This window comes from Stenella coeruleoalba (genome assembly GCF_951394435.1).
Source record: "Stenella coeruleoalba genome assembly, chromosome: 6".
NCBI classification, from domain to species: Eukaryota; Metazoa; Chordata; class Mammalia; order Artiodactyla; family Delphinidae; genus Stenella; species Stenella coeruleoalba.
This window is the reverse complement of record NC_137151.1, coordinates 100,223,269-100,240,524: the sequence shown is the minus strand read 5'-3', so window position 1 is coordinate 100,240,524 and position 17,256 is coordinate 100,223,269. Positions and strand designations below refer to the sequence as shown.

Genomic DNA, 17,256 nt, shown 5'->3' with positions numbered 1-17,256 from the left:
GCTTTAAAATATTAAATGAAGAAAGAGAAATGAATAGAGCAGAACATCCATGTTATAAATGCAAAGAAATGCCACCTTGGAAGTTGCACATTATGCTAAGGGAAAAGCAGTCAGATGTAGTTTCCTTTTAAAGACTACAAGCTTTAAACTGGGTGTGGTGGTACTGAGGTAGAAAACAAGAAATAAAAGGAACCAGAACCAACCAAAGAAAAAACCAAACATGTGGGGAAGAGGTGTGGGGAAAATGAGAAGGGGTGGACCAAAACCCATACCAAATCCCCTCAGCCATAGGGGTCAGAGGAAGCCAGAAGGACAAGCTGGCTTGAGATCTCTCCAGCCTGTGTTTGGATTGCAGATGGTGACTACCTCCTACCTTTTTGGTCAGCAGGGTGAGGGGGCACATGTGGGTACTTGGAGGGCTTCTTGATATGGAAGTTCACGTTGTCCAGCTCCACGTTCAGGCTGATAGAAGCGGCTGAGTCACTGTCCACTGTGGACTGGAAACTGCTTACTGATGTGCGCTTGCTAGGACTGGCAGAATCTTTTAGTGTTGGGGAGGGGAAAGAAATATAGGGAGAGGAGGGGAGTAAAAATGGGTTTCATCAGGGTATTGGAGGAAAGGAGAAAAATGTTTTTTTTAATATACAAGCCCAATGTGCAATACCAAAATGGATACAGTATTTTCATGTACTTCTGTGTAGACTTAATAAAATTTGAGCAAGTTAAATATAAAATGAATTTTTAAAATGAAGAAATATGTTGGAGGTTCTGCAGAGAGAAGGTCTGATATCATAGTGAAGAGGTGAGAAAGTTGTCTACTGCAATATTAGCTTGGAGTTATTTTTAAGCTGCTGCAAACTAAAGACTACGGCAAAATCTGAAAACACCAGTAGCCTAACAAGTTGGGTTAAGAAAATACTGTATCTAGGACAAGGATTGCTATCAGATGTTGTTACATTTAGTTGGAGCCATAAATCTTAAAAGTAGGACTGTTTCAACTACATAAACAAAACACTCATTTTATCATACGTACACAGTAATGATTCATAAAAACTAAAATGTCAGAAAGTGAAACTCACTGGTCAAATTATCGTCACCTTCTTCAGCTATCTGCTCTGTGTCGCTGTCATCAAACTTTATGTCTTTAAACCAGGATGGCTCAGAGTGTCCTTCCACAGAGTTCACTGAGTCACTGTCCGGAGAAGGGGTCTCGGAAAATTCTGTACTCTGAAAGGGTCAAGACAGGATCCAAGCAATTGACCCTCAATGGCAACAATGTTGAAGCTGTCACACTACAAATAAATTCTAGCCCAATATTTGTACAAGGCTAACCACTAAATAAATTTATGTAAAAATAAGCAAATTAATAAAAGCTAAGTTGTAAACCAGCATCATGCTGGCAACTCCACTCTTACAATTATAATATTTATGAATCAGTAAGCTTAAAGGCAGCATATTACGAACAAAACATAATATACAGATTTTATAGTGTTTCATTTCATCTTTTATTCCTGAGAGTAAAGACAGCTTAGAATTTATCCTAACCCTGTGCCAACATCCTGGAAAACAACTGTTAGAGATTTTAACACATAACACCACACTAGTGTTTTGGGTCATTTGTCTTTTCTAATCAATCACTGATTTTTCAATTTTAGTTCACAAAGGTGTTACTGAATATTATTTATATCAAATTAACATAAACCAAAAGTGAAAGTATATCTTTTTTAAAAGTTGTATCTTTAAGTAATTTCCAATTTCCTAATTAAAGTAAAAAAATAAAAACCAGAAAAGAGAATATTCACCGTTTTACCATTACTATACATTTGAATACTGCTATAGAGTCAAAATCTACTGCAATGGTACCATTAAGTTTTTTCAATTATTTTACTATATATACTCCCTCTTAGTCCTAAAACTACAGACATAGTAAAACTGAAAACCACTGAAGATAAATGACAAGCAACTACAATATCACAAAGCCAAGCCTAAGAGAAGCCACACCAACTGAATAGTGTTTGATTCCAATGGGTTTTTTAATCACCGCTACCTATCAAGTAAAAATGTTTAACTTTCCTCAAATGGCAGGGAAAACATGTTAGAAAAGTGTATCTTTGGGTAATTCAACTAGTTTTTATTCCCACTGATGAAGAAGACTTGGCAACAAAGCTCACTATACTCTCATTGGCAGTACCACTGAACACTACCTGCAGCGGTCTGTACAGCGCATACTCATCCCTGAAGAGCTGGTCGTGATGACTGACACAATCCAGCCAACGTCCATCCACCATTGCCTGTCCAATTGCTATAGCTTGTGCCCTGAATCAAGACCAAGAGAAAAGAAAACTTTTAAAAGTCAGTCAGAATAATTTTACAAGTACAAGATGAGACACAAACTGAATTTTTTTTCCATTCTAATCAGAGTTGGAATTTCAAATGGTCCTTGGATAGGTGAGGGATAAAACAAGAGAGACTTGAAGCTAAATTAAAAGATCTTCCCATGTACCATAGTAAAGGAGAACCAGTCCCAAGAAAACCTAATTTCAATTACACAAACATTTACAAGTACTCAGTGCATGCATACCCCTGTACTTACTAGGAGTAAAAAGTGTTGAGAATAGCATGGCTCCTGTCCTCAAGGAGCTTACAGTCTTTGATGAGAAGACAATACCAAATATTATAAATATAGATATAAAATGTATATCTCTATATATACACGAAATAGACACTTATTAACACATTACATTTATATGGCAATGTACCAAACACATTAGCCCATATTATTTCATTCTCACAGCTTCTTCATAGGATCACAAATTGTCCTCATATTAGAGCTGAGAGGTCAAGTCTCTAAGAGATTGAATAACTTGACGAAGGGCACAAAACTAAAAAGAGATACAACCCAAACTGGAACCCAGGGCTTCACTGCTTACAGCTGTTTCTTCTCTTCCTACATACTTGTTTCTTCTAAGCAAGCAGAAAAGCCAGGTGACGCATTACCCTGAAAGGCAACAAGACCTGTCTGTCTCTTTCTCACAAATGATTTGTGAGGCAGGGTAGGACACTCCAGGTGTGGTTAATGGACCCAATTCTCAAGACAGGTTGAAAGTTCAGATTAGGGAGCAGTAGCAGGAGAATCTACTGTGGCCTTAGGATCTAGCTGCATTCCCCAATCCGGCTTAACTAGAGAGCTCTGGGCTTTGGGAATTAACTGCACATTTCTGCTTTTAATAAATAATGTGAACTGTGACCCCATTTGGCTCCTTGCATCTATTCTTTACTCATTACAACTCAGAAGGGAGGAGGGTTGAGTAATTAGCACCCCAAACACCAAATGCAGAAAACAAGCAGCACCCCACTCACAAAGAAATTTGCTCCCTTTATATCTACATGATATGTCATTAAAAATAAATTCATAAATAATATCAAAAAGTCTTTCTTAAGCTCCATTACCTTGTAGCAATGTGTCCATTTCGGATTAACCAGTTGACTAACTCCTTTCCTACAATGCAGTTGGGATGAGTTCTCAGCCAGTAGCGGTGATCCTGAAACTCCATTCCGCTACTGTGATGGCAGATTTTTTTCCACAGGTCTTTTAACTGAACACTGTCCTGAAATCACATTATGAGGAAGTAATTACTCCTGAGAGGATGCTATATACCTTTTCAGACTGCTTCTTGTGATTTTTAGATTCATAAAAGGAAACTCAATTCAGATTTTTTTGTCATAGCTAACTGACATGATTTAATAGAAATGACACATGCATGGGGAACAGCTTGAACTCAGCTCATCTAATTGCAAACACAACTTTTTCTCTTGAGGAAAAAAAAAACAAAACTATCCCAAATAATTTTTTTTTTCAGTCAATGGCACATACTACAGTCTCCTGATTATCTAAACACAGAATGTCACACCCCTCTTTGGAGACAGAACAAAAAAGAAGGCGGGAACAGTGAATCACATTAATCTAAAGTAACTTTCTGTAGCTTTTACCCCACCCAGATTCTTACCATTCTCTCATATACCCAACTGCCAGGTGAATTTCCTAGAGAAAGGCCATCAAGGAATTACTCCCTGCTCAAAAAAACCTCAACACTGCTCAGCACCTACAGGTTCAAATCTAAAACTTATAGAGACTGAATTCACCACCTTCCACCAAGTAGCCCCAAATAACTTTCCATTCTCATTGCCCACAGAATTGAACTTAATATCCCTCCCAACATCTTCCAATTAATAGACCTCACTTCAGTCCACAAAAAATGCCATGCTTATTCTCATCTCTATACCTTCTGAATTATAAACCTGAGGACAGAAGCCATATCTTCCATTTCTTTGAGTCACTCTTATGATTGAACACAGTATTTTACAAAGATAAATTCAATAAACAACTGATTACTACCTATTTAAACATATAATATTAAATCTCTGAAAAGTATTCCATGTATATAAGAAACATGTTCCAAAGTTTAAACAGCGATCTGGGACCTAACTCAAAGTTAAGCTCTAGTATTATGTAAGCATCTGAATTCTGATTTTGCCAGATGAAAGCAGTCAAGAAAATATTAATGTAGCATATGAGCATGGAATGCTTGACCAATTTCAGGTCATCCTAAGAAAAACTTAAGCAAATTATTTCCTCTATTTAATTTATATGATAACTGGCTATTTCATTTGTATTTGTCTTAAAAAAATAATTAGTGAGATAAACATTCTTTATGCTCAAAAGTTGCAATGGGTCAAAGACACTAGACCAGTACCAGAAGAATTTTGCGTTCATCCTCAGTGGTCTCTGTCCTAACATATGTTCGGTTAGCCTGGGGACTGACAGATGTCTCATATGATGGTACCATGGGAGACCCAGATCGATCCAGTGACAGGTTAGTAATGCTGGCTGATCTGGAAATAAAAACAGAAAGTGAAAACACAGTTGTAAGTTCTTCATCAATAAACAGGATTACAATGAAAGTTCATTTTTAAATAAATGGTTACTTGCCAATGTTAAGGGCACTTTTAAAAGTAGTTATGATGGTTATGTATGATACTATCATTGGGGAAGTTGGGACAAGAGTATCCAGAAATTCTCTGCACTATTATTTCCAACTTCTATGTTAGTCTGTAATTATTTCAAATTAAGTTTAAAAGAAAGTCATTATGGACCTAAGTGTCCATAGAGAGATGAATGGATAAAGAAGATATGGCATATATATACAATGGAATATTACTGAGCCACAAAAAGAAACGAAATTGAGTTATTTGTAGTGAGGTGGATGGACCTAGAGTCTGTCATACAGAGTAAAGTAAGTCAGAAAGAGAAAAACAAATACCATATGCTAACACATATATATGGAATCTAAAAAAAAAAAAAAATGGTTCTGAAGAACCTACGGGCAGGACAGGAATAAAGACGCAGACGTAGAGGATGGACTTGAGGACACGGGGAGGGGGAAGGGTAAGCTGGGACGAAGTGAGAGAGTGGCATGGACATATATACACTACCAAATGTAAAATAGATAGCTAGTGGGAAGCAGCTGCATAGCACAGGGAGATCAGCTCAGTGCTTTGTGACCACCTAGAGGGGTGGGATAAGGAGGGTGGGAGGGAGATGCAAGAGGGAGGAGATATAGGGATATATGTATATGTACAGCTGATTCACTTTGTTATAAAGCAGAAACTAACACATCACTCTAAAGCAATTATATCCCAATAAAGATGTTTAAAAAAAAGTCATCATGAAAAAACTACAGAAAAAAAATTATAGATTTAGTTCATACAGCAGTAATATCTCAAAGGAATAAATACAAACTCTTCTTAAAATGCTGAAAATTAGGGTGTTTTCTTTTTTTTTAATTGACAAATACAAAGCATCACAGTCTAAATGCAGAAAAAATCTTGCAGATCAGGCATGGGAAATTATGGCCCACAATCCAAAAACTTTTTGCATAACCACTGAACTAACGAGTTTTTTTTTAGTTGAACATCTATAATATTCTGATGACAAGAAACCCCCTAATTTTGAACCCCAACTCAGCAAAATCATCCCCCGAAAAAGAATTCCTTTCTTCTCATTAGTAGACCTATGTTAAAAATATTGTCCTCAATTATTATTTTGAATTTGATCAATAGAAAAAGTAGTGAAAATTTATTTCCTCTCTTGGTATATAAGTACTTACAAAATATCCTTTTTTTTTTAACACAGGAAAAAATTGTATTTCTAAAGTTTACAGTCAATCATTAGGTAAGTGTAATATCAATAAGTTACCAGATAAGTGACTTGCAAATGAAATATCAACAGCAGCAAGCATTTACTTATAAATAAATTTTAACTAGAAATTTAGTTAGCTTCTACACAGAGAAAATGAAACCCAATTTAGCTTCTATATAAAGGATAAAAGGCAGAAGCATCTACAATGTGTTCAAGTCCCTCCCAGGATGTATTTTCCCTCATTTGGTCTCACAGAATCCTACTGAATATGTACAACTAGATCCATTCTACAGATAAAGAAATCAAGAGTCAGAGATTAAGGAATTTGTCTAACTCAGCTAATAAATAACAGGACTGCCATTCAAACCAGGTCTCAATTGAAAACCTATGTTCTCCTAGCATAAAGATACTCGTAAAATAATTTAAGAAATTATCCACAGGTCTGTAACAGGTTTAGGCAAAAAAATCATTCTTAATAAGAAACCCTGATATCAAATAAATATAGTCTATAAACAAGACTTTTTAAATAACCAGTTCTTCATGGGTTTTTTTTCCTCTTTTTTTTTTTTCTTCTTCATGACTTGGCATGTTCTTTTAGTGAAAAGTTGCCACTATGTCTTATTCAACCAATTAAAGTCTCTTGTCCAATATGTGCTTTATCCATGCATTCTTCTTCTCTAAAAGTCCATCATCCCTACACATATTCTGATATAGTGGCAATGAAAGTAAAAGAAAATTAGTCAATTTTGTTGTCAAATATTCAAATAAGTAGCCTAGTGGTAAGAATGCTAGCTAAAATTTTATTTAGAGACAGTACTCACTGACTAAATTACATCTTTCCTAAAGACATACATCAATATTAGCACTAATTCAAAACACACAGAGATACACTGTAAACTAGCAGAGCTATCTCTACATTTGTATATGTGCCAACAGGAATCTTGGAAATTGTCCCATCTTTTAAAAAACTGTCTTGACTTCACATTCTTCTAGTGCATTCCCCTGCTTCAGTATAACAAAACTCGTCTCCAATTCTTCTTCCACTTTCGCCAGATCCCCGAACAACCCACTGAAATGGCCTATACCACTGTTATTGTTAAATCCCATAATCAGTTTTTACTCCTCATCTCATTTGACATATCAGCAGGATAACTCCCTCTTCCCTGAAATACAATACTTTCTTCACTTGGCTACTAAGACAACACACTCTCCTGACTCCCTTTCACCTTATCACTAGTCTCTCCTTCTCAGTCTCCTTTTCTGGTTCCTCCTCATTTCCCCAGTCTCAGTCCCTGGTCTGTACTTCCTCACTTTCCACACTCACTCTTTTGATTATCTCCACACAGGTTCATAGTTTTAAATACCATCCACATGATAACAACACCCAAGTTTATATCTCCGACTTATACTCCTCTCCTGAACTCTAGATGTATACCTCCAACTATTTGATATCTCAGTTGGATGTCTAGAAGGTATCTCAAATTCAACATGTCTAAATGTTCCTCCCCTCTTCCCCATATCAATAAATGGCAACTCTGTCAACTGCTCAGGCAGGAACAAGGCAAGGATGTCCTCTCTTAACACTTATTTTCAAAATCATACTGGAAGCACTAGCTAATGTAATAAGAAAAGGAAATAAAAGGAATACAGAATGGGAAGGAAGAATTAAAACTGTCTTTCTTCACAGACGGCATGGTCATCTGTGTAAAAATCTGAAAGAATCAACCAAAAAAACTCCCAGAACTATAGCAAGGTTGCATGATGCAAAGTTAATATACAAAAGTCAGTCACTTCCCTATATAACAGCAATGAATAAGTGAAGTTAAAAATTAAAACACAGGGCTTCCCTGGGGGCGCAGTGGTTGAGAGTCCGCCTGCTGATGCAGGGGACGCGGGTTTGTGCCCCGGTCCGGGAGGATCTCACATGCCGCAGAGCAGCTGGGCCCGTGAGCCATGGCCGCTGGGCCTGCGCGTCCAGAGCCTGTGCTCTGTGGCGGGAGAGGCTGCAGCAGTGAGAGGCCCGCGTACCGCAAAAAAAAAAAAAAAAAAATTAAAACACATTACCATTTACATCAGCACCCAAAAAAATGAAATACTTAGGTATAAATCTCACAAAATATATACAAGATCTGAATGAGGAAAACCACAAAACTCTGATGAAAGATATCAAAGAACTAAATTAATGGAGAAATAGTCATTGTTCACGGATAGGAAGACTCAATATTGTGAAGGTGTCAGTTCTTCTCAACCTGATCTACAGATTCAATACAATCTCAATCAAAATCCCAGCAAGTTATTCTGTGGATGCTGACAAACTGATTCTAAGGTTTATATGTTGAGGCAAAAGACCCAGAATAGCCAGCATAATACTGAAGGAGAAGAACAAAGTCGGAGGACTGACACAATCCAACTTTAAGACTTACCATAAAGCTACAGTAACCAAGACAATGTGGTACTGGTAAAAGAACAAATAGATCAATGGAACAAAACAGGGAGCCCAGAAACAGATCCACATAAATATAGTCACTAATCTTTGATGACGGAGAAAAGGCAATACAATGGAGCAAAGACAGTCTTTTCAACAAATGGTGCTGGAACAACTGGACATACACATGCAAAAAAATTAACCTAGACACATACCTTCTACCTTTCTAAAAAATTAACTCCAAATGAATCACAGACCTAAATGTAAAACGTAAAACTAACTCTAGAAAATTACATAGGAGAAAATCTAGATGACCTAGGGTATGGAGATGACTTTTTGGATACAACACGAAAGCATAATCCATGAAAAATTGATAAGCTGTACTTCATTAAAATTAAAAACTTATGCTCTGCAAAAGACAACAGCAAGAGAGTCAGCAGACAAGCCAGAGACTGGGAGAAAATATCTGCGAAAGACCCATTTGACGAAGGACGGTTATCCAAAATATACAAAGAACTCTTAAAACTCAACAATAAGGAAACTCAGTTAAAAAATGGGCCAAAGCCTAGGCAGACACGTCACCAAAGAATGTATACAGATGGAAAGGATGGAAGCATATGAAAAGATGTTCAACATCACATCGTTAGGTAAACGCAAATTATGAGACAGCATTACACACCTATTAGAATGGCCAAAATCCAGAATACAGATGACACCAAATACTGCCAAGGATATGTAACAACAGAACTCCCATTCATTGTTAGTGGGAATGCAAAATAGTACAGCCATTTTAGAAGAGAGTTTGGCAGTTTCTCACAAAACTAAACATACTCTTAACCACAGGATCCAGTGATCACAATCCTTGGTATTTACCCAAATGAATAAAAAACATATCCATACGAAAACCCGCACATGGATGTTTATGAAGCCTTATTCATAGTTGCCAAAACTTGGGAGCAACCAAGATGTCCTTCAATAGGTGAGTGGATAAATATAACCGTGGTACTTCCAGACAATGGAATATTCTTCATTGCTAAAAAGAAATGAGTTATCGAGCCATAAAAACACAAGAAGGAAACTAAAATGCATATTACTAAGTGAAAGGAATCAACCTGAAAAGATTATATACTGTATGACTCCAACTATATAACATTCTGGAAAAGGCAAAACTATGAAGACAGTAAAAAGATCAGTGGTTGCCACGGGTGAGGCAGGGAGGGAGGGATCAATAAGCAGAGCACAGAGGATTTTTAAAACACGGAAACTATTCTGTACTTTACTATAATGGTGAATATATGTCCTTATATATTTGTTTAAACCCACAAAATGTACAACACCAAGAGTGAACCCTAATGTAAGCTACAGACTTGGGTGACAATGCTGTGTCATTGCAGGTTCGTCAGCTTTAACAACATGCCTCTCTAGTGTGAGATGGTTATAGTGAGGGAGGCTGTGGGGAGCAGGGGGATATGGGAACTCTCTGTACTTTCCCGTCAATCCTGCTGTGAACCTAAAACTGCTCTACAAAGTGAAGTTTATAAGTTTTTTTTGAAGTAAAGGATGATGTCTGCAACTTACTCTCAAATAGTCTAGGAAAAAAAAGTAACAAAGCAAATGGGCAAAATGTAAATTAGTGAACCTTAATGAAGAATATGTGAAAACTTATTTAACTCTATTACTTGCGACTTTTTTGCAAGTATAAAATATTTTCAAAATAAATAAAAAATGAAACTCGCCAACGGCTTCCCATCTCACTCATTAAACGACAAAGCCCTTACAATGAATTGTAAGAAGGTTCTACTCCTGGCACACAGGACTCTTTGTTATTCCCTGCCAGGCATGTTCCCTCTCAGAAATTAGCGATTCCCTGTTTGCTTGGTAAACTCTTCTACAAAATTTCCACATGGCTTACTCCCTCACTTCCTCAAGTCTTTGCTTAAACATCACCATCTCTGAGGTCTTCACTGACCACACTATTCAAAATTCCAACCTTGGGACTTCCCTGGTGGTCCAATGGTTAAGACATCACCTTCTAACGCCAGGTGGCGGTGCGGGGTGGGGGGGGGGTTCAACCCCTGGTCGAGGAGCTAAGATCCCACACACCTCACCACCAAAAATCCAAAACATAAAACAGAAGCAATATTGTAACAAATTCAAAGACTTTAAAAATGGTCCACATCAAAAAAAAAAATCTAAAAAAAAACACAAAAATTCCAACCTCCTCCCCTATTCCTTATGTTTTCATATGCTTTAAATTTTTGTTTATTTGATTCACTGTTATACAAGTACCTATTAATTACTTGTTGAAGAATAAACTGAAAGTATGTTAAACCATGGTGAGCAGATATCTAGTTCTTCAGGTTTATAACCACTTACCAATTGATTTTGTAATGACTATTTTTGGTGGGGAGGTGTGGATGTTAGTAACACTCTAGTAAGTTGAAAAGGAGAAGGAAGTGTGCAGGTATAGAACAGTTATGGGCTATTATTTCAAGGAATTTGCCTAAGAAAATAAATTGAGACTACAGATAACTAGAGGTAAAACACAAAGGAGGGGTTTTGTTTGTTTGTTTTTAATAGGTAAGACATGAGTTTGTTTAAATGCAGACAGTAAGGAGTCAGCAGAGAGAAGTGAAAGATAAGGAACACTAATAGAGTAACTAATAAAAACTAGTAAGGGATGAGAACCAGAACACAAGTGGAGAACCAGAAGTAAAGAGAAAGCATGAGCTGCAACTGTAATCAAGTTGGTAAGTGATGTTAAGAGTTGAGGACATCCTCGTCTGTTATCTCCCCTCTTTGCTGTGTAACTGAAAGAGAGGTCACCTGTTAAGCGTGAAGAAAGAAGGAATGAAGTTTCCGAGATCTGAAGCCAATAGAGAGTAGTAGAAATGGCCACTGAGAGAATGCAAGTGACAGCTAACTAGCAAAAAGGAAACGATAGTTTAGTTCAGCTTTCAGAGCTAAGAAAGTGTATAACAATCAATCCCCTCCATTTTATGTCTGTTCTTCTCATTACTATAAAAAAGAAAAACCAGACACAGAACAGTGTTTTCATTTGGCAGTTTACCTATTTCGAGCAGGAGATTTCCCAGCGTCCTCTTGAACAGATACAAGTCTTGTTGAAAGAGCATTATTTGAGGAGTCTGGATGAATCAAACTATAAAGAAAACAAGAAAATACTGAGATGATTTAAGAGAGTTACAGGCAAATCCAATTTCAATAAAATGCTTTAACATTTAAAAGCAGGTTGTTTTTCTGCAATAATGAGCTTATGGGTCATTTTTGTTCTCTTCTTTTAGTTGAAGTGGAAATAGGATGGTTTTTGTCTTAAGGATATCAAATACCAAAAAAGCGATAAAGAGAGTTATATTAAGTATAATGGGTGTCAATAAAATAATAAAATTGGCTGGATGAGTGACTTGTAGAACTCCTTCTCTCATCACATATACAAAATTGAAGTGCTTTGAGGGGGGCCGGAAACCTGAGTTCAAATATGTTATTCTCAGTCCCCATAACTAGGTGGAATAGCACTGCAGAGTCACACAAACCTAGGTCCAAGTGCAGGCTCTACCTCTTACTAGTTGTGTGACCTTGGGCACGTTACTTAATCTCTCTGAACTTCAGCACCCACATCTGTCAAAAGGAGAAAGTAGTGCCTACCACAGAGATATGATGGCTAAAAGAGAATGAACATTAAACTATTAGCACAGAACCTAAAGTTATTCTGCCTTTGACATCTATCCGGCATCTCCCAGGAAGCTTTCAAACCTGGTTTGTTTTATTAAATCACACTTGCCAATTCTGGGCTCACACAACAGGGCCAGGCATCCACATGGCATTGCTTACTGAAGTAAGAAATGAAGAATCCCTCTCCTTTCTTTCTTGTTCATTAAATGCAGAGTCAATCTTTAAAACTTATAAAATATATGTAAGGTATAAAGAATCAGGATGCCACAAACACCAATGCACCCATGGAGCAATTTAAGAAAAAGAACATTACCATCGACTTTGAAGTGCTTGTTCCCCTGACCCAATCCCATTCCCTTCCCTGCCCTCAATGAAACTACTGTTGTAAATTTTATATTTATCATTCTCCTCCTTTTCTTTAAGTTTACCATGTTTGTATCCCTAGACAGTGTATTCATTTGTATATTTTTGAACTTTCTATAAATAATCACTGGCTATATCATATGTGACTTTCTTTTCTCCTCCACATTATATCCCCGAGATTCATACATGTTGAATGTAGGTATAATTCATTCATTTTTTACTTTTGTCTAAATTCATTGGTTACCTATTAATTCCTCACTCCATTAAGAGGTAACTGAGAAAATAACAGAAAGATGCTACTTAAAACTTCAAGCACTCTGACGTGGCCATATTTGGTACGATGCATGAGAAAATTATTTAGCTAACGAAAAACAACCAGAAACTGATGAATCTAGGATTCTAATTCAAACAGTTCCAGGTAAAGAAAGAGTAACATCCTCCACAACCAGACAGTGTAGCATATTTAGACATACAAGAAGAGATGAAATGTTCCTCAGGAAGGAAAAAAATCTAATTTCATTTGCAAATATTATGAACACAAATCTTATGAGCATCCTCCTTCTCAAAGAAGGCTACGTTAGAAATTATTAATGGAAATAACTTCTGTTGTTTATTCAACAAATATTATCAGGATCATATATACGCCACACACTGTTCTTGGTGCCAGGTGTAGAAGAGCAAACAAGAAAAAGTCTCTCCTCTTGTGGAGCTAACATTCTAATTAGTCAACATTATCACTATCCATAAACATCTTCTGTGGTCCTTCCTAAGGCAAGCTGAGAAAAAAGGAGAAAACAGTGTATTTTCAGGAAACAATTCAAAGAAGTTAAATGTTAACTTAAAGCACCCTTAGGTCACAAGACTATCAGTATTTATCAAATATAAATAAAATTACATGTAAGTGACAGTACCTTTGCCAGGCAAAATCATCCTCTAAAAATATGTTGCGGCTGGCTTTTCTACTCCCTACAGGTGTTCGGGGTTCACTCGGATCAAGTACAGACACAGAGGAAGGAGAATCTGAAAGAGCATTCAAGTCTTCACCAATGGAATTACTGTCTGTGGAATGAGCATAACTTAAGGCTATTTTTCTACAGTATGTACAGGCTCGGAGGTCCCCTAGGAGGAAAAAAAAAAAAGAAAATTAAGTAAAAGATAACTAACATATTACTTACCAGAACACATTAAACCCTTGGGTTACTAGTTAATCTAATAACAGGAACCATCCTCAAGTAAAGACTACCAAAAAAGACATCTTTTAAAAGTAAAGTAACTTTGTTAGCTCTGTTATATATTTTAAAAACCATCATTATGCAAAATCCATCGAGGTATCCAAATTACCTCAAATATTTATAACAAGAAAATATGACTCAAGGTACTAGAAAACTCTGCTAAAAGAATATTCCTCAAGGTTCTAAAAATGAAGTAAGGGATCTATCAGAGACAGAATGTTCAAGAAAAAAAATTTTTTTAATTGAGTATATAAACCAATACAAATAGAAGTAACACTTTTTCCCTAAATAACAAGTAAGGAGGAAAATGTTATTTAGCTATCTATATGAAGCCATGAAGAGTGGTCTCCACAAGGGGGCACAGTTTTAAAAACAAACTAACAAAATTGGCTTACAAGCAATATGAAATATAGGGGGGGAAGTATAAAGGAAATTCTTATAGTGAAAGTAAGGGTGGAAATGAAATATTCTTGGGAAGACAAACAATAAGGCTATTTAATAATTTTAAATGCATCTTTTTTCAGGATGCAGTCCTGCCCAAATGTAAGTTTTCATTTCTACCCTTTTTCTGTTACAATTTTTGTGTGATTCTATAACAATTTAGTGTACTAAAAAAGGAGGTAAGATAATTAAACTTTACTAATAACATGTTACGTAACAATTCTACCATAATTCTTTTTACCATTAACATTTAGAGAACTGAAGTGACATGAACAAAAGATTTCTGAAAGTCAACTGTACTGTGTTTTTACCATAATTACTACCAAGTACAATAAAGGGTCTTTTATTTCTCATTTTAAGAAAACTATTACATAGTACTCAGCTTTATTAAATTATGCATGTATTTTAAGCAAAGTTACATATCACTTGTTGTGTTACTCATTTTTAACACCATGATTCAACAGATGAATCTAAAGAACGATATCTCCAATCAAGAGCCCCCCCAAAAAAATTGAATTCCAGTCCAGGATAAATGAGAGTGCTAGGACATACTACCACCGGCTGACCAAAGTAGAATTGTAGTAAGGAGATGAAATTACTTCCTGCAGAAAGGTTCTTAAGTTGCCATAACAAAGGCTTGGTTCTTACACTGTAAAGGAAATCTCCCTTCATCGTTCAGCTGTTAGAATGAAAATGATCAGATCAATAAAGGGAGCCAACCCAGACCAGAAAAGTTCTCATTTCCTGAAGAATCCTCACCAGCAAGGGCCTACTGAGCGCATGCCTAAATTAAAGGATGTGGTAAAAAGGTCGATGAGATACAGCCCTGCCATCAAAGAACTCAGTCCACTGGGGACAAGAGACACATATAATCAGAAAGTTGCACAGCAGATACAGAGATAGCACTGCTACACCACTATAACTTAACATTCATTGATCTGTTTCTATGTGCCTAGGTATTCTAGGTATTTATTCGCAGCCTGGATATACAATTGTGCCCAGAATTCATTGTCCCATCTGCAACGGTTAATTTTATGTGTCAACTTGGCAAGACTGATTATTTGGTCCAACAATGGTCTAGTTGTTACTGTGAAGGGTTTTTTTTTAAGACATGATTAATATTTACCATCTGCTGACTTTAACCAGATTACCCTCCATAATGTGGATGGATCTCATCCAATCATTTGAAGGCCTTATGATCAAAGACTGAGGATTCTTAAAAAAAGGAAAAAATTCTGTCTCAAGTCTTATTTATTTATTTATTTTTGGCTGCGTTGGGTCTTCGTTGCTGTGCACGGGCTTTCTCTAGTTGTGGCGAGCAGGGGCTACTCTTTGTTGCGGTGCACGGGCTTCTCGTTGCGGTGGCTTCTCTTGTTGCGGAGCACGGGCTCTAGGCACGTGGGCTTCAGTAGCTGTGGCGCGCAGGCTCAGTAGTTGTGGCGCACGGGCTTAGTTGCTCCATGGCATGTGGGACCTTCCCGGACCAGGGATGGAACCCGTGTCCCCTGAACTGGCAAGAGGATTCTTAACCACTGCGCCACCAGGGAAGTCCTGTCTCGAGTCTTTAAGACAGAAATTCTGCCTGAGTTTCCAGCCCGCTGGCCTATCCTAAGAATTTCAGACTTGCCAGCTCCCTTAATCACTTGAGCCAGTTCCTTAAAATAAATCTTTCTTTCTATATAAATGTGTGTGTGCTGGGGGGGTGGCGGGGAGGGGCGTAAATACCCTATTAGTTCTGTTTCTCTGGAGAACCCTAATACAAATTTTGGTACCAAGAGAAGTTCTAGAGCAACAAAATCTTAAGGTTGAATTTTCTGAATTCGTTTTTGGGTTTCTGGAATTGGTTCTCTAATTAGATTTAAAGGCAATAAGGACTCTATTTCCAGTGGTAAAGAGAATGCTGATAGTCCACGGTGTGATGGGGCAACAGAGTCACGTAAGTATCACCTATAGATACTCCTAATCAAATACTTATAAGAGGCAAAGACCTGACTTACCATGTGCTGCACATCTTAGAATATTTTTGTCAAACTAATGAGTATGAGATTAGCTGCTCCTAATTGCACTGGACAAAAATGGAAAAGAATGACATCAGGAATTCAAATTCCCAGCTCAAGAACTGTACAATGTACCTCAAAGTGTCTATGTCTTCCCTGAAAGAACCATACACAGCTGCAGAACTGAGACTGCTGAAAATCAAACCAAGAGTCTCATCATGCAAGTGACTGAACCACAACACACACTGAATCACTTAACCTTACGGTGTGTCTATTAAAGTTAGGGCATTGATTAGAAAGGAATGAAATCCTGAAAACTGCAAGGGGATATTTGGGGAAGCTGGGAACACTGAACTGCCAACTTCTACTTAGTCTTCTTTGCGAGTAGAAGTAGCCTTTCCACCCTGTCTGAGATTAACCCTGCTTTGCCTGAAAAATTCACAACGGCCTCCCATGAGTTAGCTGCCTTGCAAGACCCTGCTTATTCTCCTCAGGACCCACTCCCACTACCCTCTTTGCTTCTAGCCCTATAATAAGACTCAGGTCCCCTGAAAGGAGAGTTATAAAGTGTGACCCATGAGGAAGTACACTACACTCCAAAAGAACTACATGATTTTTCCAATTTAGACAAACAGAAATCCAGGGAATATGTGTGGGAATGGCTACCAAGGGTATAGAATAATACTGGAAAGAACATAAAGTCAGATCAAACTGGATCTATTGATATGGACCCACTAAGCAGAGATTCTGGATTTAATGTTATAGCTCAAGGTGTTCAAAGGGGCTCTAACAGTCTGGTTAATTGGTTGGTTGGCTAAAACATGGACCAAAAGTGTCCTATACTAAATGAAGTTGAAATGCCAGAATTACCCTGGAATGCTATAAAGGAAGGGATCCAAAAGCTTAGGG

The 17,256-nt window shown here is 37.2% G+C and overlaps 1 protein-coding gene across 12 annotated transcripts in view; it reads right to left on the bottom strand.

Annotated features, from left to right (window-relative positions):
• The window catches only part of PIKFYVE (phosphoinositide kinase, FYVE-type zinc finger containing), a gene marked incomplete at its 3' end in the record, with an annotated part of 81,678 nt that overhangs the window by 47,915 nt on the left and 16,507 nt on the right, over nt 1-17,256 (bottom strand). For 9 of the 12 annotated variants that reach the window (XM_079925293.1, XM_079925294.1, XM_079925296.1 and 6 more), the window contains 7 exons: nt 13,589-13,796; nt 11,695-11,784; nt 4,755-4,893; nt 3,451-3,608; nt 2,205-2,316; nt 1,080-1,227; nt 374-541 (listed from right to left, as the gene is read on the bottom strand). In XM_079925293.1, the coding sequence (XP_079781419.1) occupies nt 374-541; nt 1,080-1,227; nt 2,205-2,316; nt 3,451-3,608; nt 4,755-4,893; nt 11,695-11,784; nt 13,589-13,796 (1,023 nt within the window). Of the gene's footprint in view, nt 1-362; nt 542-1,079; nt 1,228-2,204; nt 2,317-2,930; nt 3,402-3,450; nt 3,609-4,754; nt 4,894-11,694; nt 11,785-13,588; nt 13,797-17,256 lie in introns of those variants that run through there. The other 3 variants (XM_079925292.1, XM_079925300.1, XM_079925291.1) reach the window with 3 other exon arrangements.